The sequence below is a fragment of the Salvelinus fontinalis genome, chromosome 3 (genome assembly GCF_029448725.1).
Source record: "Salvelinus fontinalis isolate EN_2023a chromosome 3, ASM2944872v1, whole genome shotgun sequence".
Classification (NCBI taxonomy): domain Eukaryota; kingdom Metazoa; phylum Chordata; class Actinopteri; order Salmoniformes; family Salmonidae; genus Salvelinus; species Salvelinus fontinalis.
This window is the reverse complement of record NC_074667.1, coordinates 16,482,220-16,506,878: the sequence shown is the minus strand read 5'-3', so window position 1 is coordinate 16,506,878 and position 24,659 is coordinate 16,482,220. Positions and strand designations below refer to the sequence as shown.

Below are 24,659 nucleotides of genomic sequence, written 5' to 3'. Positions count from 1 at the left end.
AAAAAGAAAAGCTACACAAGCAGAGAGAGAAGAGCAAGAGAGGAGGACGCACCATAAAATACAGATCTGTTTGTTAACAGATATTTCGGTAAGGACCAAATAAAAACACAGCAGACATGCAATTACAGAGACAGTAATAATGAAATTGTTGTTACAGATGAGTGAAAATATAAACCTGCATTTAGTGGTGACTATAGCGTTAGATATTTATTTGGGTGTGCATTTGAGATGTTCGGCCTGCCCACATGGGCTAACGTTAGCTAGCTATGTGTTTAGCGAACAACAGGCTATATCACTCATGTATTACGTTATGCTTTTCGTGAGCTTTAGGAATGTGGGAACTAGCTAGCTAAACATTTGGGTTTGCTGTTCTCGTGTTTCGCTAGGTAGCTACTAGTCTGAATAACTACGTTGAAGGGCATTTGTTCTCTTTAGCCAATGATGCTAGCTAGCTAGCTACCCATCTTGCTAATTAACTAGCTAGCTTCTAGGTCGGAGAAGGGGTTTTCATTGCAGGACCAAGCCATATTGGCTGTCTGCTCTTAATATCAATCCAAGTAACGTTAGCTAGCTAGCACGACGCCCTTACTCGAGTAATGTTGTACACATCCAAATGGATATTGGCAAAAATGTTGAAATGGCTGGATATAATTTGTCTGTGGTCTCTTCCTGTAGCCCTTCACATTTGGAAACCGCTTTAGTACTGTGACAGACTGAGCTTTTAGCTACGTTATTGGCAAATGTGTTTTACAATGAAGTCTCGTTCATGTTGAAAGCGTTTTCGTGCCCATGCAATTCCATTGCTATTTCATCAACTTCCCCCAATGTGTGCTATTTGTGGTGACCAGAGATTGGGGGACAACAACCATGGATTGGGCAGTCCAGGGGTGTATTCATTACGTCTTGCAGCGGAAACCGTTCACCGTTTAAGAACGAAACGGGGAGGGACCTACCTGGATTTGTCCAATAGAAACTCGTTTTCGTTGGAAAGGGTTTCTGTTTGGAGTGAACGATTTCTGTTGCAAAAGTTTTACAACGGTATACCCAGCAGGGGTGTAACCATTAGTCCAAACATGGTTGTAATGCACAAATTGAATCATTGAATTCATAAATTGAATTTATATTTCATGATTTGAAACTGAATTGAATGAATATTGCATTCAGTTTTAAAATGTGATTTCAAATTGAATATATATTCAGTTTGAATATGGTAGATTGCATTCATTGTTTGTATCAAATTTACAGACTATCATTTAAAGTTGATCAAAGTTTCATAATTTCAGATTAAAAACCAGAGACAACACCCTGGTACTTTGCCAGCCAGGATAGGTAAACTCTATGGTAAACAAAAGCTTCTGGTGGTTTCTGAAGCCAATGTTGCATGATGACCACAGGCCTCGCCAGGATACTATAGAAGGGAGTGGCACAAAAAAACCATGGATAAACTTTTCACTCTATATTTAATCTTTTGACTGACTGGGTTCCAACCAGGTCTCCTGCATGTCACAAGACTGTGTTGGCCCACTTGGCTAAAGCCTATAGGGATAAGTTCAGGAAGTTAATGTAAAGGACGACACGCTGCTTTCTTATTGAGTACCGTTTCCCCCCCGATTCAGCTCATATCGAGACTCGAACTCAGGACCTCTGCCTCGCAAACACATGTGACTGCCCTCTTGAAGAGTTCCAACCCCCCGCGCTGTTGAAAAAGTCCTTCAATTGCGCAAGGGGTCACACATCAGGCTGATGAGTGAGTTTCACAGATCCCCATCTGCTACATTCACCCCTCCCCAAACTCACTCCATAGCGACTCCAGTGGTTGAGCTGAGCGCAACTGTAGATCTGAGTCCAGTGGCACCATTGTATATGAAGATGGCGCCGACAGACATGGCAGCTCTGCTTCTAGCTCCTAAGCAACTTTTCATTATTATTATTTTTTTGTTGGTGTGATTTCTTACATTATTAGCCCAGAACGGTTTTTGTGTTATTACATTACAACCAGAAATATGACTTTCCCAAACTGGATCCTTTGTTCGTACCCTCCAGGGCAACTAAACTTATCCCAGAGGCTGCTCCGCTGCTGGTGGAGAAGAGGTATTCTGAGTGGACTTGTAGTCCAACTCAGGAGGCGTGCACACCATCCACCGCTTCCGAGTATATTATTCGCTGATGTTCAGTCCCCGGACAATAAAGTAGATGAGATCAGGGCGAGGATCTCCTTCCAGAGAGACATCAGGACTGCAACATACTGTTTTATAAAATCATGGCGCTCTCCAGATATACTGTCCCCGTTCATACAGCCAGCTGGGTTCTCAGTACATCGCTCAGACAGGAATAAAGAACTCTACGGGAAGAAGAAAGGTGGTGTTTGTTTCATGATTAACAACTCATAATGGGATTGTGATAACGTACAGGAACTCAAGTCCTTTTGTTCCCTCAACCTAGAATGCCTCACAATCAAATGCTGACCGTATTACCTCCCAAGAGAATTCTCTTCGGTTATAGTCACATCCGTGTTTATTCCCCCTCAAGCCGATACCACGATGGCCCTCAAGGAATTACACTGGAATTTGTGCAAACTGGAAACCACATATCCTGAGTCTGCATTTATGTAGCTGGGAATTTTAACTCAGCACATTTGACACATCAAAACATTGCCTATAGTACTCGCACATCAGACTGGGATATGTTCCGGGTAGCCTATGAGAATAACATTGGCGTATACGGTGACTGAGTTCATCAGGAAGTGTATAGGGGATGTGGTTCCTACTGTGACTATTAAAATCGACCCAAACCAAAAACGGTGGATAGATGACAGCATTCGCACAAAACTTAAAGCGCAAACCACCGCATTTAACCACAGCAAGGTGACTGGGAATATGGTTGAATACAAACTGTAGATATGCCCTCCGTAAGGCAAGCAAACAGGCAAAATGTCAGTACAGAGACAGTGGAGTAGCAATTCAATAGCTCAGACACGATACGTATATGGCAGATTACTAATGGAAAAAACCAGTCAAGACACGGACACCGGCGTCTTGCTCCCGGACAAGCTAAACACCTTCGCCCGCTTTGAAGATAACACAGTGCCACCGACACGGCCCACTCCCAAGGACTGTGGGCTCTCGTTCTCCGTGGCCAATGTGAGTAAGACAGTTAAGCGTGTTAACCCCCGCAAGGCTGCCGGCCCAGACGGCATCCCTAGCCAGGTCCTCAGAGCATGCACAGACCAGCTGGCAGGAGTGTTTACGGACATTTTCAATCTCTCCCTATCCCAGTCTGTTGTTCCTACTTGCTTCAAGATGTCCACCATTGTTCCTGTACCCAAGAAAGCAAAGGTAACTGAACTAAATGACTATAGCTAAGCCTTCAACACAATAGTACCCTCTAAGCTCATCATTAAGCTCGGGGCCCTGGGTCTGAACCCTGCCCTATGCAACTGGGTCCTGGACTTCCTGATGGGCTGACCCCAGGTGGTGAAGGTAGGAAACAACACCTCCACTGCTGATCCTTAACACAGGGGCCCTACAAGGGTGAATGCTCAGCCCCCTCCTGTACTCCCTGTTCACCCATGCACGCCTCCAACTCAATCATCGAGTTTGCAGACAACACAACAGCAGTAGGCCTGATTACCAACAATAAAAAAATGACGAGACAGCCTACAGGGAGGAGGTGAGGCCCTGGAGGAGTGGTGCCAGGAAAATAACCTCAACGTCAACAAAACAAAGGAGCTGACCGTGTATTTCATGAAACAGCAGAGGGAGCATGCCTCTATCCACATCGACGGGACCGCAGTGGAGAAGGTGAAAAGCTTCAAGTTCCTCAGTGATGCGTACACATCACTGACAATCTGAAATGGTCCACCAAATCAAAGTTTATTTGTCACGTGTGCGGAATACAACAGGTGTAGACCTTACAGTGAAATGCTTGCTTACAGGCTCTAACCAATAGTGCAAAAAAGGTATTAGGTGAACAATAGGTAAGTAAAGAAATAAAAACAACAGTAAAAAGACAGTGAAAAATAACATTAGCGAGGCTATATACAGTAGCGAGGCTACATACAGACACCGGTTAGTCAGACTGATTGAGGTAGTATGTACATGTAGATATGGTTAAAGTGACTATGCATATATGATGGACAGAGAGTAGCAGTAGCGTAAAAGAGGTGTTGGTGGGTGGCGGGACACAATGCAGATAGCCCGGTTAGCCAATGTGCGGGAGCACTGGTTGAGGTAGTACGTACATGAATGTATAGTTAGTGACTATGCATATATGATAAACAGAGAGTAGCATCAGTGTAAAAGAGGGGTTGGGGGGCACACAATGCAAATTGTCCAGCTAGCCATTTGATTACCTGTTCAGGAGTCTTATGGCTTGGGGGTAAAAACTGTTGAGAAGCCTTTTTGTCCTAGACTTGGCACTCCGGTACTGCTTGCCATGCGGTAGTAGAGAGAACAGTCTGTGGCTGGTGTCTTTGACAGTTTTTAGGGCCTTCCTCTGACACCGCCTGGTGTAGAGGTCCTGGATGGCAGGCAGCTTAGCCCCAGTGATGTACTGGGCCGTACGCAACTACCCTCTATAGTGCCTTGCGGTCGGAGTCCGAGCAATTGTCGTACCAGGCAGTGACGCAACCAGTCAGGATGCTCTCGATGTTGCAGCTGTAGAACCTTTTGAGGATCTCAGGACCCATGCCAAATCTTTTTAGTTTCCCGAGTGGGAATAGGCTTTGTTGTGCCCTCTTCACGACCGTCTTGGTTTGTTTTTGGCCATTCTAGTTTGTTGGTGATGTGGACACCAAGGAACTTGAAGCTTTTAACCTGCTCCACTACAGCCCTGTCAACGAGAATGGGGGTGTGCTCGGTCATTCCTTTTCCTGTAGTCCACAATCATGTCCTTAGTCTTGGTTATGTTGAGGGATAGGTTGTTATTCTGGCGCCACCCGGCCAGGTCTCTGACCTCCTCCCTATAGGCTGTCTCGTCGTTGTCGGTGATCAGGCCTACCACTGTTGTGTCGTCTGCAAACGTAATGATGGGGGCCTACCACGTGTTTAAAGCGCAACTGAAGGCAATAAACAACTCATATCGATGCCACTTAGGCCGTTTTCTATCAGATAAGTCAAACATTTATTCTAGTTTCAAAATCGACTAGTGTAAATAGGATAATGTTGGTCATAAAGTCAGTCTCATCCAAAACAGTTTTTTTTTTAAAGTGAGTATGTCATGACTTGAGGGTTGGTTTTGATTTCAACAAAGCTAACTTGCCCACTAACACGGGATACACACTGCTGCGCACTATCCAATCCTACCACAGAATACACATACAGTGAGACAGACCTGCCTAGCAGTGCAACAGATCAGAGTTTGTTTACATAAGACATGTCACACCTTGGCTAGAAGTAAAATTGCGCGACTAAAACTTCCTCTGCAAAAACGTAAACTCAAGAAATCTGTAATTTATTTAATCTTAGATTGACTATTTTGAGTAAATGATACTGGCATTGTATGTCCTCAAATTATGCTTAAAACTATGATTTTGATATCTTGGATTGCCAGTCATTGCATCAATAGCCATCTATGAATTTGAAAGTGGTTACATTTCTCCAGGCCTTTTCCTCAGTTTTTACCCAAAATAGAGGCGAGGTGCCGCTTTGTTATTGTTTCAACTGCAGATTGCCACTTTAAATGGCTAGGTGGGACAACCACAGTTGATGACCTCACTTATTGTCCATTGTTGCAGATGTGGACCATGTTGTTAGGTGCTTTCACAGGAGTGACCATTGTCCCCTGTATGTTTTGTGGAAAGATTCCCACACAATTGAGATATTGTAGTGTGCTGAAGCTTTGAGTTCACACACTTGCAGGTGATTGTTTTTTCTCTAGCATTTTGCATACAAAATAAGGAATATGCGAGGCTACATTTTAGTGTAGGCCCAGGCTTACGTTTTTCATGGCCAGGGTCTGAATACAATCCTCAGTGCGAGACTGATGACGCAGCAGACCTGATTTTAGGTTTGTCCATAGTATGTTCAGGTATTGGGCTTCAGAGTCTCTTGATAATCATGATCAGATTATGTGTTTGGTGGGAGATGAGAATCATTCTTCCAACTGACCGGTCCATTACCATATTACTATACTTTATTTACAAATGTAGGCCATATAGTTGACATCATTTTACATAGAACACTTTAGTAATAAGTAAGGATAAGCTATCGAGGGAAACTTGAGCAATGAAATACAAGTTTTCAATGGCATGGATGTTTATTTCACTCTTATGGATTTCTGTGATGAATGAAATGTATTTTCATGCTTGATGTCAACATGAGAAATTATGAGATGCATAATCTTTGTGAAATATATTAATTAGTGTATGGCTTTTTGGCAAGGCAGTCATTTAAAAGAGTTTGTGCTCTAATTGTTGAAGCCAATTTACTGCATTTCTCCTGATGCAAAACAAAAGCTGATATGTGGTTGAATCAAGAGTGTTTTGTACCCCTTGTGAGACCATATGCTGACACATGCACATTTGTGGCCTGCTGGAGGTCATTGTGCAGGGCTCTGGCAGTGCTCCTCCTTGCACAAAGGCGGAGGTAGCGGTCCTGCTGCTGGGTTGTTGCCCTCCTACGGCCTCCTCCACGTCTCCTGATGTACTGGCCTGTCTCCTGGTAGCGCCTCCATGCTCTGGACACTACGCTGACAGACACAGCAAACCTTTTTGCCACAGCTCGCATTGATGTGCCATCCTGGATGAACTGCACTACCTGAGCCACTTGTGTGGGTTGTAGACTCCGTCTCATGCTACCACTAGAGTGAGAGCACCGCCAGCATTCAAAAGTGACCAAAACATCAGCCAGGAAGCATAAGAACTGAGAAGTGGTCTGTGTTTACCACCTGCAGAACCAGTCCTTTATTGGGGGGTGTCTTGCTAATTGCCTATAATTTCCACCTTTTGTCTATTCCATTTGCACAACAGCATGTGAAATTTATTGTCAATCAGTGTTGCTTCCTAAGTGGACAGTTTGATTTCACAGAAGTGTGATTGACTTGGAGTTACATTGTGTTGTTTAAGTATTCCCTTTATTTTTTTGAGCAGTGTATTGATTGACCTTATTGATTCCCTTTTTGGCTAGTGTCCCTTTTAGGATAGTGTACTCTATTGTGGAAACCTCTGAAGTTAAGCAGAGTTAAGAATGACCTACCAAGGTATGAGTGGTATAGAGGAAGAGCATGGTATGTTGGTGGCTTTCTTTGACAAGATACCACATTATCCACAAGCCCCAAGTAAATGTCTCCACTTCATGACCTGATCTCCTTCTGTTGACCACATTTTCTACTTGCTTTTTAATAGGTTGTTTTGGCCAACACCTGCTCTGAACAATGCTTGAGATTTGAGCCTACACATAGGCTAATTGTCTTGCACCTTTAGTGTTTTAATGTTGTTATGCATTTATGCGATAACACATGGCCTAATTTGTCTGATCCTCTCAGAATTTTAAACAATTCATCAAATCAATTTGTATTTGTCACGTGCTGAATACAACAGGTGTAGGTAGACCTTAGTGAAATGCTTACTTACAAGCCCTTAACACTTATTTTTTTCTTTAATTCATTGTTGGTTAAGTAAAACATAAAAATAACATAGTTAAAGAGCAGCAGTAAAATAACAGTAGCGAGGCTATATACAGGGGTTACCGGTACAGAGTCAATGTGCGGGGGCAAAGGTTAATTGAGGTAATATGTACATGTAGGTAGAGTTAGTGACTATACATAGATAATAACCAGAGTACCAGCAGCGTAAAAGAGGGGTTGGGGGGACAATACAAATAGTCTGGGTAACCATTTGATTAGCTGTTCAGAAGTCTTATGGCTTGGGGGTAGAAGCTGTTAAGAAGTCTTTTGGACCTAGACTTGGGGCTCCGGTACCACTTGCCGTGCAGTAGCGGAGCGAACAGTCTATGACTAGGGTGGCTGTAGTCTGACAATTTTTAGGGCCCTATGAAATCCATTTAGTTTTTTCCCAAATTCATTTTTTTCTATTTTTGTCTGAATTCTGTGTTTTACAATTTATGCTAATTTTATAATCTGAAAGAGTGTCTAATAATGTGAATGAAAAAAACGTCAACAATTTAATAAGATAACAGTACATTTGTGATGATGCAATACGACATTGCACAATTTTTTTATCAAGGCAAGTGCTTCAAAACATTTTTTTCAAGTGTTTCATTATAAATGAAAAAAAGTAATGCAGGAATCTAGGCAACAATGCAGCAAGCAATAGTCAAAACCTAGAGTTATACTTATGTAAAAAAACAACAACATTGCATTCATTGTTTTTTGTCAAATAAAGTGTTTCATTGTAAATGGAGAAAAAAATGATTCAGGCAATAATGCAGCAATAGGCAAAACCTATGGAACTACCTGTCCATTGTAAGTTTTCAGAGGTAAAGGTTAATTGAGGTAATATGTACATGTAGGTAGAGTTAGTGACTATACATAGATAATAACCAGAGTACCAGCAGCGTAAAAGAGGGGTTGGGGGGACAATACAAATAGTCTGGGTAACCATTTGATTAGCTGTTCAGAAGTCTTATGGCTTGGGGGTAGAAGCTGTTAAGAAGTCTTTTGGACCTAGACTTGGGGCTCCGGTACCACTTGCCGTGCAGTAGCGGAGCGAACAGTCTATGACTAGGGTGGCTGTAGTCTGACAATTTTTAGGGCCCTATGAAATCCATTTAGTTTTTTCCCAAATTCATTTTTTTCTATTTTTGTCTGAATTCTGTGTTTTACAATTTATGCTAATTTTATAATCTGAAAGAGTGTCTAATAATGTGAATGAAAAAAACGTCAACAATTTAATAAGATAACAGTACATTTGTGATGATGCAATACGACATTGCACAATTTTTTTATCAAGGCAAGTGCTTCAAAACATTTTTTTCAAGTGTTTCATTATAAATGAAAAAAAGTAATGCAGGAATCTAGGCAACAATGCAGCAAGCAATAGTCAAAACCTAGAGTTATACTTATGTAAAAAAACAACAACATTGCATTCATTGTTTTTTGTCAAATAAAGTGTTTCATTGTAAATGGAGAAAAAAATGATTCAGGCAATAATGCAGCAATAGGCAAAACCTATGGAACTACCTGTCCATTGTAAGTTTTCAGAGGTAAAGGTTAATTGAGGTAATATGTACATGTAGGTAGAGTTAGTGACTATACATAGATAATAACCAGAGTACCAGCAGCGTAAAAGAGGGGTTGGGGGGACAATACAAATAGTCTGGGTAACCATTTGATTAGCTGTTCAGAAGTCTTATGGCTTGGGGGTAGAAGCTGTTAAGAAGTCTTTTGGACCTAGACTTGGGGCTCCGGTACCACTTGCCGTGCAGTAGCGGAGCGAACAGTCTATGACTAGGGTGGCTGTAGTCTGACAATTTTTAGGGCCCTATGAAATCCATTTAGTTTTTTCCCAAATTCATTTTTTTCTATTTTTGTCTGAATTCTGTGTTTTACAATTTATGCTAATTTTATAATCTGAAAGAGTGTCTAATAATGTGAATGAAAAAAACGTCAACAATTTAATAAGATAACAGTACATTTGTGATGATGCAATACGACATTGCACAATTTTTTTATCAAGGCAAGTGCTTCAAAACATTTTTTTCAAGTGTTTCATTATAAATGAAAAAAAGTAATGCAGGAATCTAGGCAACAATGCAGCAAGCAATAGTCAAAACCTAGAGTTATACTTATGTAAAAAAACAACAACATTGCATTCATTGTTTTTTGTCAAATAAAGTGTTTCATTGTAAATGGAGAAAAAAAATGATTCAGGCAATAATGCAGCAATAGGCAAAACCTATGGAACTACCTGTCCATTGTAAGTTTTCCATCTATCACAGACATCTCCATTGAAGTACATGATTGTCAGCCTATTTGTGTTGAGCTCAGTGAGTGCCTCTCGCTTGTCTGTGAGTAGAGTCTTGTATTTGCTGAAACTCCTCTCACAGTCGACTGAGCTGACTGGGAAGTAGATGTAGGGCACTGCCACTTCTGCAACTCTTGGGAATCTCGCACTCAGGCCCCTCCAGTAATCAGCAAGCTCCAAAGCAGGTGAGGGCTCCCTGGACACAGTGCTGATAGGCAATCCATTCTTCACTGAGCTCTGCTGATGGGCGTGCGATGAGTTTCAGATGTTTGTAGGCTTCAAGCTGCTTTTCCATGGCTGGAGCCTGCCTATGATCGAACACCCTAGCCAGCCGGTAGACCTCTGTGGCTAGATGTATGTCCCAGTGCTGAGAACTTTGTGAAGGCCCAGTGGAATGCATCATGGAGATGGTCAAGTACCTCCCTCCTCTCTCCAATCCCCATCTTTCTCAATAGTTAATCTGTCTTGGCACCATACCCACATGTTTTTGCCGTTCCATTCACTAGGTAAGAGCCCAGATCCTCCGTGACATTGTATGCAGACAATGGTTTTCGGTGGTTTTCTTCCAGGATTGACAGAGCTGTCATCAGTTTGGAGCAGCCCTCTGAGATTAAGGTTAGCTTAACAGTGAGGGCCTGCACCTTCTCTGTTTCCAGCTTGCTGATGTTTGTGACTGCCTGGGATGATGACTTTTCTGCCAACAAAAACTCTACAGATGAACATGCTCTGCATGGCACTACACTGCCTCAAACCAGCTATTCCATCTGGAGCTCAATGCTTCAGGAGGAGCCTTGGGCTACACAAATTCCTTCATAATGAGGAAGCTCACCCATCTTCTGTTTCTGGCAGGCTTCTTGAAGAAGACCGATCTCATCCATGTCACAAGTGATGCAACTTCAGAGAAGTATTTGAAGTGCTGCCAGGTCTCACCCACCAGATTGATGACATGGCAGAGACAGGTTACATGGACACTGTTGGGCATCACTCCTTTCAGAACCTTCTTGCATGCCTTCAGGCAGTAGGAGGCATTATCTGTGACCACTGCCCAGGCATCATTCAGGTTCAGATCGTTGCTGTGGAGGGAGGCTAGTATAGCTTGGGAATACGTTGAGTAGTTGCATCTGTCCATGAAAATGACATCCACCAGAAAGTACTGGTTTTCAACACCTGCAATGAAAGATAAGGAAAAACTTGAATTATGTTTTAACCTAAAATAATGACATAAGGGTTATTTAAATGTCAAGTGTAAACACAATATAGATACAGCGACAGTTAGCTAGATGGCGAGGCAGACAGCTGCTGACATTATGCATCGCTATATTTCACCACGATAGCTCGTCGTTTGAAATATCACAATTTGCATGCGGACAATTCACATTGCAGAATGTAAATGTAGGCTCTTGCAACAGTATATTAATAGGCTGTTAAGTTAACTCACCAATGACGATGTTTAGAACGCTGCAATCCCTTACATCTGTCTCGACAACAACCACCGCCAACTCATATGTTGGTCGAACACACGGGGCAGGTGAGTTTGACAGAGGCTACTCTCATTTTCAGGCAACACTTCACTAAAAACGGCTGTAGCTTTCTTAGCTTTTCTAAGGGGATGTCAGACTCGGTGCACACAGCCACAAAGTCCTGAATAGATTGTAATTTGAAGAGTTGTCACGTTCCTGACCTGTTTCTGTTAGTTTTGTATGTGTTAGTTGGTCAGGACATGAGTTTGGGTGGGCAGTCTATGTTTTCTGTTTCTATGTTTGTTTAAGGGTTGCCTGGTATGGCTCTCAATTAGAGGCAGGTGTTTGGCGTTTCCTCTAATTGAGAGTCATATTTAGGTAGGTTGTTTCACACTGTTTGTTGTGGGTGGTTGTCTCCTGTGTCAGTGTATGTGTTATGTTACGCCACATGGGACTGTTTCGGTTTTGTTTGTTTGTTTGTTTGTTTGTTCGTTTTATGTAGGCATTTTCCTGTTCATGCGTTCTTCGTGTTTCATGTGAGTTCGTCGTCCAGGTCTGTCTACGTCGTTTGTTGTTTTTGTAGTTTATCAAGTGTATGTCGTTTCGTCTTCGTCTTGTTAAATAAATTCATTATGTCATATTCAAACGCTGCGTTTTGGTCAAATCCCTGGATGAAGAGGAGGAGGAGAACCGATACAAGAGTCATGCTCTGGCTAACACTTTGCTTTTCCTTGTTTTTCACATGGGCTTCAGACTAAGTGGTCCAATCAATAGTAAGTTAAGCTGCTTTGCAAATTCTCTCATTGCCTGACTCATAGTCCTTTGGGTATTGCTCTGAATGTAGTGGTTAGGGTTGAATTTTTTAGTGTTTTTGACGACTCAGATAGCCTCTTCGACATGTTTCTCAAAGTGATAGCAAGTTGTGGTGACGTAAGGGTCCCACGCCCCCTCTCAAAACACCCCAATCGAAAACTGAATTGTTTCTCTTGCCCTACTCATCTGTAACTTTACAATTATTAAATCCTTTCGGTTACTACAATTAGGCCTAATTTAGATTATTAAAAAATATATATATATTTCAATATTCCACATTTTACATGTTTTTATTACCAAATTCCGCGATTCCGTCCATGTTTTCCGCATCACGGAAATCATAGGGCCTTCCTCTGATACCGCCTGGTATAGAGGTTCTGGATGGCAGGAAGCTTGGCCCCAGTGATGTACTGGGCCGTACCCACCCTCTGTAGTGACTTGCGGTCGGAGGCGGAGCAGTTGCCATACCATGCAGTGATACTCTCGATGGTGCAGCTGTAGAACCTTTTGAGGATCTTGAGGACCCATGCCAAATCTTTTCAGTCGGGAATAGGCTTTAAATGAATAGTGCCCTCTTCACGACTGTCTTGGTGTGTTTGGACCATGATAGTTTTTCGGTGATGTGGACACCAAGGAACTTGAAGCTCTCAACCTGCTCCACTACAGCCCCGTCGATGAGAATGGGGGCGTGCTCGGTCCTCCTTTTCCTGTAGTCCACAATCTCATTTGTCTCTATCACGTTGAGGGAGACGTTGATATCCTGGCACCATATGGCCAGGTCTCTGACCTCCTCCCTATAGGCTGACTCATCGTTGTCGGTGATCAGGCCTACTGTTGTATCGTTGGCAAACTTAATGATGGTGTTGGAGTCATGCCTGGCCATGCAGTCATGGGTGAACAGGGAGTACAGGAGGGGACTGAGCACGCACCCGAGGGGGATCAGCGGGGCAGATGTGTTTTTACCTACCCTTACCACCTGGGGTCAGCCTGTCAGGAAGTCCAGGATCCAGTTGCAGAGAGAGTTGTTTAGTCCCAGGGTCCTTAGCTTAGTGATGAGCTTTGAGGGCACTATGGTGTTGAATGCTGAGCTGTAGTCAATGAATAGCATTCTCACGTAGGTGTTCCTTTTGTCCAGGTGGGAAAGGGCAGTGTGGAGTGCAATAGAGATTGCATCTGTTGTTGCGGTATGCAAATTGGAGTGGGTCTAGTGTTTCTGGGATAATGGTGTTGATGTGAGCCATGACCAGCCTTTTAAAGCACTTCATGGCTACAGACGTGAGTGCTACGGGTCGGTATTCATTTAGGCAGGTTCTTGGGTACAGGGACTATGGTGGTCTGCTTGAAACATGTTGGTATTACAGACTCAGTCAGGGACAGGTTGAAAATGTCAGTGAATAGACTTGCCAGTTGGTCAGTGCATGCTCGGGGTACACGTCCTGGTAATCCGTCTGGCCCCTCGGCCTGAATGTTGACCTGTTTAAAGGTCTTCGGCTACGGAGAGCATGGTCACACAGTCGTCCGGAACAGCTGATGCGCTCATGCATTCTTCAGTGTTGCTTTCCTCGAAGCGAGCATAGAAGTAATTTAGCTTGTCTGGTAAGCTTGTTTCACTGGGCAGCTCGTGGCTGTGCTTCCCTTTTGTAGTAGTTTGCAAGCCTTGCCACATCCGACGAGCATCTGAGCCAGTGTAGTATGATTCAATAATAGTCCTGTATTGACACTCTACCCTTTAGCTCAATGCGGATGTTGCCTGTAATCCATGGCTTCTGGTTTTGGTATGTACGTACAGTCACTGTGGGGACGATGTCATCGATGCACTTATTGATGAAGCCAGTGTGGTGTACTCCTCAATGTCATCGGAAGAATCCCGGAACATATTCCACTCTGCTAGCAAAACAGTTCTGTAGCTTAGCATCTGCTTCATCTGACCACTTTTTTTATTGACCGAGTTACTGGTGCTTCTTGCTTTAGATTTAGCTTGTAAGCAGGAATCAGGAGGATATAATTATGGTCAGATTTGCAAAATGAAGGGCGAGGGAGCTTTGTAATCTCTGTGTGTGGAGTAAAGGTGGTCTAGAGTTGTTTTCCTCTGGTTGCACATTTAACATGCTGGTAGAAATGAGGTCAAACGGATTTAAGTTTCCTTGCGATCAAGTCCCCGGCCACTAGGAGCGCCGCCCATTTGCTTATGGCCTTATACAGTTCATTGAGTGCGGACTGAGTGGTTTGTGGTGGTAAATAGACAGCTATGAAAATTATAGATGAAAACTCTCTTGGTAAATAGTGTGGTCTACAGCTTATATGAGAAATGCATTTGTTTGTGTTTACAAGTTGCTACTGAGATGAGTGTTAGGGATACTGCATTGCAATTATATCAAATTGGCACGTTTATAGTTTAAAGGTTGAGTAAGTAAGATTTTCATCAATAAATGTACCACATTTATATTGTAAATTGTTTATAATTAGAGAATGCCAGAATGTAGTTATTTTGTTAGATACTTCTCCTTATTAGCTGAGATCAGATTTTCTCAAAGCCATTTTAGTTGTCGTGCTAAATGTTTGTTCCCAATCTAGCGAAATTGTAACACTATGCTGACTTTGCCTCCCAACCCTCCATGTCCCCTAACCCTTAATAAATAACTCTTAACCACAACTTAATTGCTAGATTCAGATGGTGTAGTCAGATAAAGCAATGAAAGTCGACTTCAAAATGTGGTTTAGTTTTATTAGGATTTGCATCTGTTTTTGGTAAGTAATGCACCCTGTAAGCTTCTAAAACAACTTACTCAACCTTTTAAATTCAAGCCCCTTCTTCCACCTGAAATATATCGGACATGAGCCTAATTATGTATCAGATTGATCAATTGGAAGTTGAGCTATACAGTGCATTCGGAAAGTATTTAGAATCGTTTACTTTTTCCCCACAAAATTGTTACGGCCTTATTCTAAAATGTATTAAATTGTATTTTTTTCCTCCTCAATCTGCACACAATACCTCATAACGAACCAAGAACTGTTTTTTAGCAAAAGTATAATACATAAAATACTTATCACAGACCCTTAACTCTGTACTTTGTTGAAGCACCTTTGGTAGCGATTACAGCCTCGAGACTTCTTGGGTATGACGCTACAAGCTTGGCACACCTGTATTTGGGGAGTTTCTCCCATTCTTCTTTGCAGATCCTCTCAAGCTCTGTCAGGTTGGATGGGGAGCGTCGCTGCACAGCTATTTTCAGGTCTTTCTAGAGATGTTTGATCGGGTTCAAGTCTGGGCTCTGGCTGGGCCACTCAAAGACATTCAGAGCCTTTTCCCAAAGCCACTCCTGCTTTGTCTTGGCTGTGTGCTTAGGGTCATCTTCCTGTTGGAAGGTGAACCTTCAACCCAGTCTGAGGTCCTGAGCGCTCTGGAGCAGGTTTTCATCAAGGCTCTCTCTGTACTTTGCTCCGTTCATCTTTCCCTCAATCCTGACTAGTCTCCCAGTCCCTGTCACTGAAAAACATCCCCACAGTATGATGCTGCCACCATGCTTCACCATAAGGATGGTGCCAGGTTTCCTCCAGACTTGACGCTTCGCATTTAGGCCAAAGAGTTCAATCTTGGTTTCATCAGACCAGAGTATCTTGTTTCCCATGGTCTGAGTCCTTTAGGTGCCATTTGGAAAACTCCAAGCAGGGGAGCATTTACTAAGAAGTGGTTTCCGTCTGGCCATTCTACCACAAAGGTCTGATTGGTGGAGTGCTGCAGAGATGATTGTTTTTCTGGAAGGTTCTCTCATCTCCACAGAGGAACTCTGGAGATCTGTCAGAGTGACCATTGGGTTCTTGGTCACCTCCATGACCAAGGCCTTCTCCCCCGATTGTGCAGTTTGGCCGGACGGCCAGCTCTAGGAAGAGTCTCGGTTGCTCCAAACTTCTTCCATTTAAGAATGATGGAGGCCATTGCTCTGACATGCACTGTCAACCTTGGGACCTTACAGTTGAAGTCGGAAGTTTACATACACCTCAGCCAAATACATTTAAACTCAGTTTCACATTTCCTGACATTTAATCCTAGTAAAAATTCCCTGTCTTAGGTCAGCTAGGATCACCACTTTATTTTAAGAATGTGAAATGTCAGAATAATAGACAGATTTTATTTCAGCTTTTATTTATTTATTCACATTCCCAGTGGGTCAGAAGTTTGCATACACTTAATTAGTATTTGGCAGCATTGCCTTTTAAATTGTTTAACTTGGGTCAAACATTTCCGATAGCCTTCCACAAGCTTCCCACAATAAGTTGGGTGAATTTTGGCCCATTCCTCCTGACAGACTTGGTGTAACTGAGTCAGGTTTGTAGACCTCCTTGCTCGCACACGCTTTTTCAGTTCTGCCAACAAATGTTCTATGGGATTGAGGTCAGAGCTTTGTGATGGACACTCCAATACCTTGACTTTGTTCTCCTTAAGCCATTTTGCCACAACTTTGGAAGTATGCTTGGGGTCATTGTCCATTTGGAAGACCCATTTGCGACCAAGCTTTCAAATCAAATTTATTTATATAGCCCTTCTTTAGATCTTAGATTAACTTCCTGATGATGTCTTGAGATGTTGCTTCAATATATTCAGCAAATTTTCCTTCCTCATGTTGCCATCTATTTTGTGAAGTGCACCAGTCCATCCTGCAGCAAAGCACCCCCACAACATGATGCTGCCACCCCCATGCTTCACGGTTGGAATGGTGTTCTTCGGCTTGCAAGCATCCCCCTTTTCCCTCCAAACATAACAATGGTCATTATGGCCAAACAGTTCTATTTTTGTTTCATCAGACCAGAGGACATTTCTCCAAAATGTACAATCTTTGTCCCCATGTGCAGTTGCAAACCGTAGTCTGGCTTTTTTATGGCGATTTTGGAGCAGTGTCTTCTTCCTTGCTGAGCGGCCTTTCAGGTTATGTCGATATAGGACTCGTTTTACTGTGGATATAGATACTTTTGTACCTAGTTCCTCCAGCAACTTCACAAGGTCCTTTGCTGTTATTCTGGGATTGATTTACACTTTTCGCACCAAAGTACGTTCATCTCTAGGAGACAGAACGCGTCTCCTTCCTGAGCGTTTTGACGGCTGCGTGGTCCCATGGTGTTTATACTTGCGTACTATTGTTTGTACAGATGAACGTGGTACCTTCAGGCATTTGGAAATTGCTCCCAATGATGTACCAGACTTGTGGAGGTCTTGGCTGATTTCTTTTGATTATCCCATGATGTCAAGCAAAGAGGCACTGAGTTTGAAGGTAGGCCTTGAAATACATCCACAGGTAAACCCCCAGTTGACTGAAATTATGTCAATTAGCCTATCAGAAGCTTCTAAAGCCATGACATAATTTTCTGGAATTTTCCAAGCTGTTTAAAGGCACAGTCAACTTAGTGTATGTAAACTTCTGACCCACTGGAATTGTGATACAGTGAATTATAAGTGAAATAATCTGTCTAAACAATTGTTGGAAAAATTACTTGTCATGCAGAAAGTAGTCCTAACCGACTTGTCAAAACTATAGTTTGTTAACAAGAAATTTGTGGAGTGGTTGAAAAACGAGTTTTAATGACTCCAAACTAAGTGTACAGTTGAAGTCGGGAAGTTTACATACACTTAGGTTGGAGTCATTTAAACTCTTAAAGCTTGGTCACAAATGGGTCTTCCAAATGGACAATGACCCCAAACATACTTCCAAAGTTGTGGCAAAATGGCTTCAGGACCACATAGTCAAGCTATTGGAGTGGCCATCACAAAGCCCTGACCTCAATCCCATAGACAATTCGTGGGCAGAACTGAAAAAGCATGAAAACTGAGTTTAAATGCATTTGGCTAAGGTGTATGTAAACTTCCGACTTCAACTGTATCTAGAAAGGTGTGTGCCTTTCCAAATTATGTCCAATCAATAGAATTTACCACAGGTGGACTCCCAAGTAATAGAAACATCAAGGATGATCAATTGAAACAGGATGCACCTGAGCTCATCATTTGAGTCTCATCACAAAGGGTCTGCAGATTGATGAGGGGAAACATTTATTTAATCCAATTTATTATAAGGCTGTAATGTAACAAAATGTGTAAAAAGGGAAGGAGTCTGAATACTTTCTGAATGCACTGTAGGTTTATACAATTAATTGCATTAGGCTTGGGCTGTATCCAGATTGTCATACATTTTTATACTGACCTTGTACCACAATGGGATATTAGGTAGTACTGAACACAGGGGGCGCTATTTTCAAACCCCACTGAGCCTTTGTAATCCGACAGTTAGCAATGCTAACAAGTAAATGTAAAACCCCATCTAAATGTTAACATTTTATAAAGTCTCTGACCTAAAGTATTTGCAAGATAGACATCCCAAATCAAAGTTATACAAATAACAAAAAAATGCTACACTGTTTGCTGCACGCACAAAACAAATATTAGACAGCAAGGCTTTTGATCCAGTAGGGAATTGTCTGCTGTTACCAAGTAGAGCTTGATTTTGGAAGAAGCTAACCACTTAGTGAGATGGCTAACTAGCTACTAAATTAGCAAACCAAATGCACAACTGCAGAGCATTTACAACATTTTAGATAGTTAACTTAATATTTATACGATATCTAGCTTGCAAACATTTAGATGTGAATTCCATACAGTAACTAGTGCGTGCTTAGCAACAGTGAGTGACTCAAGGCTCTGGTCTCTCATCGTTGTGCTTGTAAACAAACACCACGTGACTTGGGACTACCAACAAGCTTCATAATGAAAAATTGTGACAGGTGAAATGAGTGTTCGCAATCTTCATCTCCTAACGTATTACACAAGTTGACTGCAGGTAAACTAGCTACAAATGTTCCAATTCATTAAAAAAAGTCAAAGAAATTGTTTTGCCGGTAATGAAAAACCATCCTGTGGCTATTTCCAAATACCCCGCTGTTCGGTATACCGCCCAAGCCTAAATTTGATTGAAATGTGTGGTACTATAATTATGAGCAAGATTTAGGCCTACGAGTAACATTTCTACATTCAAGATTTGCTTGTTAGACCTCGGGTCTACATAATGTCCTTGAGCCAAGGCTGATGTATGTGGTGAATGAAGCAATGTGTGGATGGCTGTGTAAGAGTGGTGATGAGTGGACAAACCGCCTAATACTTGCACATTTATTTTGAATTTCTCTGATGCATTGGGCTCTCACCAAATATATACAAACGTAAGCCGTCTTGTAAATCATGGTTTCTCTCCTGCTCTTTGTTTCTTGTGTGTTCATTGCTCTTTCCTCTAGTCTTACGGTGGTTGCCTTTTTTTACCTGCAGGTGTGTGTTGTTTCGCCTCAGCGGCATGGCTGTGCTCATCCGCTTGCAGGGTCTCCCGATAGTGGCGGGGACCATGGACATACGCCATTTCTTCTCTGGATTGACCATCCCAGATGGTGGGGTGCATATTGTAGGGGGTGAATATGGTGAGGCTTTTATTGTTTTTGCCACAGATGAAGATGCCAGGCTTGGCATGATGCGTTCAAGGGGAGCAATCAAAGGTTCAAAAGTGTCACTTTTGCTGAGCAGCAAGACCGAGATGCAGAATATAATTGAGCTTAACCGCAGGCGTTTTAAAACGGGCAATGTCGGGGGAGCAGCAGGAAACGGTAGCAGGCCAGGTCCCCCCGTCAACACATGTTGGAGGAGCAGTTTACGCAACACTTTACAAGGGTTCAGCAACACCACACCAGCCACCGTCACCAGAGCTGCCTCTGCACATGAAACCATAAGAAACAAAAATGTGTCCACGTTTGCCACCACTAGCATGGGAAACATGCCCCCCAGTTTCAGCAACAACTTCAGCAGCCCAAATCTCACCATGGGATCCAGTATGAGAACAACCATGTCCTCCCTCAACTCTGTACCACCACCTATCCACCCTTTGACAACCATGCCACCCATGCCTTCCATACCCCCCATGCCACTTCCACCACCAGTGTTCTCTGTGCCTCCTGTTCCCACTGTGTCACCTTTAACCCAAGGCCCCCCTGTCCTTCCCATGAGTCTGTCTCACATGGGCTCAATGCCACCATTCAACCCAGCTGTCCCACCCCCTAGTGGACTGGCCCCAAATCACATGTTTGTTGGCCATATGAACCCTCTGTTAAATCTCCAGGCACACATGAAGGCAGCAATAGGTAATTCAGATGAGTTATATGTCCACCTTCAAGGCCTGCCCTTCTCAGCTACTGAAATGGATATTAGGGAGTTTTTCTGTGGAATAGTAGTGGACTCCATCCGAAAGGTCAGGGACAACATTGGCCGGAGTACCGGCAGGGCCCTGGCCAAGTTCTTTTCCCCTCAGGACACTCTTGAGGCACTCAAAAGAAGCTGCGGAATGTTAAGGGAGAGGTACGTGGACATCTCTCCGGCCACAGAGAGCCAGTGGATGAGTGTCAGCAGTGGTGGCAACGGGGTTGGAGGGCAAGCCCACTCAAAATCCAGTAATGTGCCCCAAGACCAGCACCGCCGCAGCAACATGAGTTCAGTGTCTCCTTCAACCAGAGATCATGCAAGGTCTCGCTCCCCTCACAACAAGGAGTTCTGTGTCTACCTAAAAGGCCTGCCCTACGAAGTAGTAAATAAACAGATCTGTGAGTTCTTCAAAAACCTGAACATTATGGAAGACTGCATTTACATTGCTTATGGACCCTCTGGCCGAGCTACAGGTCAGGGCTTTGTCCAGTTAAAAGATGAAATGGATTACAAGGTTGCCCTCAGCTGTCACATGCAGTATATGGGAAGCCGATTCATACAAGTTCACCCCATCAGTAAGAAAGCTATGTTTGAAAAGATTGATTCCATTCGTCAAAGGATGCAGGGTGTTGATAAGAAAAACAATTCTGAATCAGGCAAGGGTGTTGATAAGAAAAACAATTCTGAATCAGGCAAGAACACTAGAAACTGTGCACACATCTCAAATATTCCATATAATGTGTCAAAGAAAGATGTCCATCTGTTTCTGAAAGGCATTGCGGTATTTGAAGAAAGTCTTAAAGTTCTGGTTGACAGCAGTGGTAACGGTTTAGGTCAGGCTGTTGTGCAGTTCAAGGGAGAGGAGGATGCGCTAAATGCTGAGAGACGAAACAGGCAGAAGTTAAATGGCAGAGATGCCTTTGTGCATTTGGTCACCTTTGAGCAGATGAAAGAAATCGAGAGAAACCCACCACCACAGGTTAGGAAAATCAAGAAACTTGAAGGGAAGTCTCAAGGCCAGGCACAAGGCCATGCTCAGGCACAGAATCCTATTCAAGCCCAAGCTCACCCCTTTGCCGGTATAACAGGAGAAGAGTTCAACTTCCTCAGAAACACTGTTGGCAATTTAGGCAATGGTCCGTTTGCTCAATTTACTGTCCCAGGTAATGGACTCGTGGGCCCTCCACCTCTACCCCCATTTGCAGCAAGTCTAGAGAATGTAGCCCTTAGCATTCCCCCACCCATGGTTGCCGGTCACTTGCCTGGAGCAGTTCTGGCACCCCCAAGCTTCCGACCAGATAGCAACAATGGCCCACCTGGCTTTGGACCAGAGGGCTTAAGGGGCTGGCCACCTTTTGACAACGGCTCTAGAAAGAGCGGAGGCCATAACAACCAAGGAAGTGGCCAAGGGCGTTCAGAAGTGCGCCCTCAGTCTGCCTTGGGCTGTGGCCCTGGCTCTGACCCTCTGAGAGAGCAGTCAACCGGAGTCCCTGGTAACCCTCGTGGACCAACCATTGTAAAGATCCAAAACATGCCTTTCGCCGTAACAGTCGATGAGATCCTAGATTTATTTTATGGGTATCAAGTGCTGCCTGGTTCAGTCTGTCAGCAGTTAAGTGAAAAGGGCCTGCCCACTGGTGAAGCAATGGTTGCCTTTGAGTCACACGAGGAGGCATCATCTGCTGTCATGGATTTAAATGATAGGCCTATTGGGGCTAGGAAAGTGAAGATAACCCTAGGATAAGACTCCAATGTTCCCCTCTACCAATAATGATTAAGTGAAACATCCGGTTTCATTAATGCAAAGGTAAGAACTTGCATTTAGGATTTAAGCTCCCAACTATCTTTACCAAAGTTATCAAGTTGTTAGTAGCGTAAGAATAAAATGGAACGCTGCTATATTGATTTGATGTATAATATGATAACTAAAGTGGGATGGGGCGGCAGGGTAGCTTAGTGGTTAGAGCATTGGACTAGTAACCGAAAGGTTGCAAGTTCGAATCCCCGAGCTGACATGGTACTAATCTGTCGTTCTGCCCCTGAACAAGGCAGTTAACCCACTGGCCGTCATTGAAAATAGGAATTTGTTCTTAACTGACTTGCCTAAAAATAAAATAAAATTTGGGGGATTTTCCAAATGGCAAAAAGCCTACTGTTGCCATGTTGATGTAGCTTGAGTCCAATCATATTTAGAGTAAGAGCCTTGAATGATATGGTTGGATTAAGAGGATAGTCTTATTGCTGTGCTGAGATGTCACTTTTACTTGGAAGCATGTATTATTTTCAAATGCCCTTGACACATTTTGTGTTCTTGTATTTCTTCCATAGATTTAACATTCTCTTTGTGATGATTTTCTAAAGGGGGTACTCACCAAATGCTGCCATGCATGGTGTTAGTACAGAGAACACTCATTGTGTCATGGTTAAAACATTTGCTTATTTGCTCTATGCTGTTTTTCACTGTTAATAAATGCAAATGTCAATGTTGTTGCTAGCTATGTTGTATGATAAATTCTACTGCTTGTTTCTGAGAAAAAGATGTTGAACATTGCATTTGGTTTAATGGTCTGCAGAGCTCTTTAGAACTTTTTGTATCTACCAACCCTCCCACTGCGATATACTCTTTTTGAATATGAGCTGTTTTGCAGAGATGTAAATACTATTTGGAATGTTTTAGTTTTGTAGTGTTGTCTAACAAGAGACACGTAAGTTTTATATTTTTGGGGACGTTCCAGCTTATTTCACAAGTGTGTGTATATACTGTTTAGCTTACACTTTTGTCAATAAAATGACATTCCTGACAGATTTACCAGCCAATCTATTTTTCACTTGCTTGCTGATTTTCTATATGAACAATAAAATGGTTTTGGGAAGGCACCCAGATTTTACCAAACGTTCCATGAATTAAATCATTTTTAAGGGGGGGGGGGGGGGGGGGAATAAGGGCATTATCATTTTCAGTGTTATTCCAACCTCATTTTATTTATTTATATATATAACACAGGAAAAGTTTGACTGCACTGGGTCTTTTAAGTTAGGCCTACATTTTGCTGTATAAACTACTTAAAGGGTAATATAGGCTATATCTAGGTTTTGCAAATGAACATATAGGGTTGAATGGGAAATGTGATAGGGTTTGCCAAGAAACCCATACAGTAGGCTGGTTTTCCAGACCCAGATTAAGCCTAGTCCTGGACTAAAATGCCCTTTCAATGACAATTCTCTGTTAAGAATTATTTTTAGAACAGGACCAGGCTTAATCTGTGTCTGGGGAAACCAGCCTTTAAAGCACCTCAAACGCCAGTCCTTGAGGGCCAAGTTCTGCGGGTTTTCACACCTCCCTTGTACTTGATTGATCAATTAAGGTAATTGGTTGTCTAGATCTTAATTGCAAACAAATTGAAAGGAAAGGACCAACCCAGCAGACACATGGCCCTCCAGGAACTGAGTTGTACACCCTTGCCTTTTAAAAGGGAAATGTAAAACTTTTTTTCCAACTTTATATTCATCATCTCCAGCACCACCCCAATATATGTGAAAATGGCGCATTTCTATGTTTTGTAGTAAAAAATATAGAGGATAAGTTTACATCATTGGAGTGTCATGTCTGACTTTAACCAATTATTTGTAGGCGTTGCAAAACGCTTATCTTCCTCTATTCTTTTTACTACAAAACATAGAAATGTGCCATTTTCACATAAGTTGATATTGTGGTGGTGCTGGAGATGAATATGAAGTTGACTTTTTTTTTTTAATTTCCCTTTAAGGATCACTTTACTCAATGTTTTTTTTATTTTTTTTATCGACCACTGTTGATATGGTCTCACATTTTTTATTTCAGCACAAACAGTTTACAGATGGAGCACTGTATATAATTATGTTCATAAATTGTGTGTGTGTGTGTGTGTGTGTTTTAAGAGAGCACACATTTATTACACTGTCACAAGGCACACTTTCAATTCCACTATAGATGCTAGTGGCAAACATGCCTACTAGAAGGCTAAGAACATCTGTTTCTTGTGTCTTACAAGCTTGCCTAGCACTAAACCTAAATGTACCTTGTTTTTATCATGTGGTTTAATGGAATATTTTTGACTGATTCATATGAGTTCTCTGAACATTAATTTAATATTTAAGTGGTGTAAAACATATACCGCCTTTTTTTATATAGGCTACTCATCAAATAAGTTGTTTATTTCATAATGTTTTAAAGAGTGAAATGCTGGGTGTTCTTTGATAT

The 24,659-nt window shown here is 42.4% G+C and overlaps 2 protein-coding genes across 2 annotated transcripts in view; both read left to right on the top strand.

The window, feature by feature from the left end:
• On the top strand, positions 1-23,312 carry LOC129840004 (RNA-binding protein 12-like). Its single transcript, XM_055907795.1, has 2 exons — positions 1-88; positions 19,502-23,312. The coding sequence occupies exon 2, from the start codon at positions 19,527-19,529 to the stop codon at positions 22,161-22,163; it is 2,637 nt and encodes an 878-aa protein (XP_055763770.1). The 5' UTR covers positions 1-88; positions 19,502-19,526; the 3' UTR covers positions 22,164-23,312.
• LOC129840012 (copine-3-like) overlaps positions 6-24,659 on the top strand; it is a 79,919-nt gene continuing 55,265 nt past the window's right edge. Inside the window, exon 1 of the mRNA XM_055907816.1 lies at positions 6-88. The gene's annotated coding sequence lies outside the window, so the exon portion shown is untranslated. The remainder of the gene's footprint in view (positions 89-24,659) is intronic.

Excerpts from the sequence above, each read along its gene's own strand:
- LOC129840004 (XM_055907795.1), top strand. The coding sequence starts at position 19,527 with ATGGCTGTGCTCATCCGCTTGCAGGGTCTCCCGATAGTGGCGGGGACC.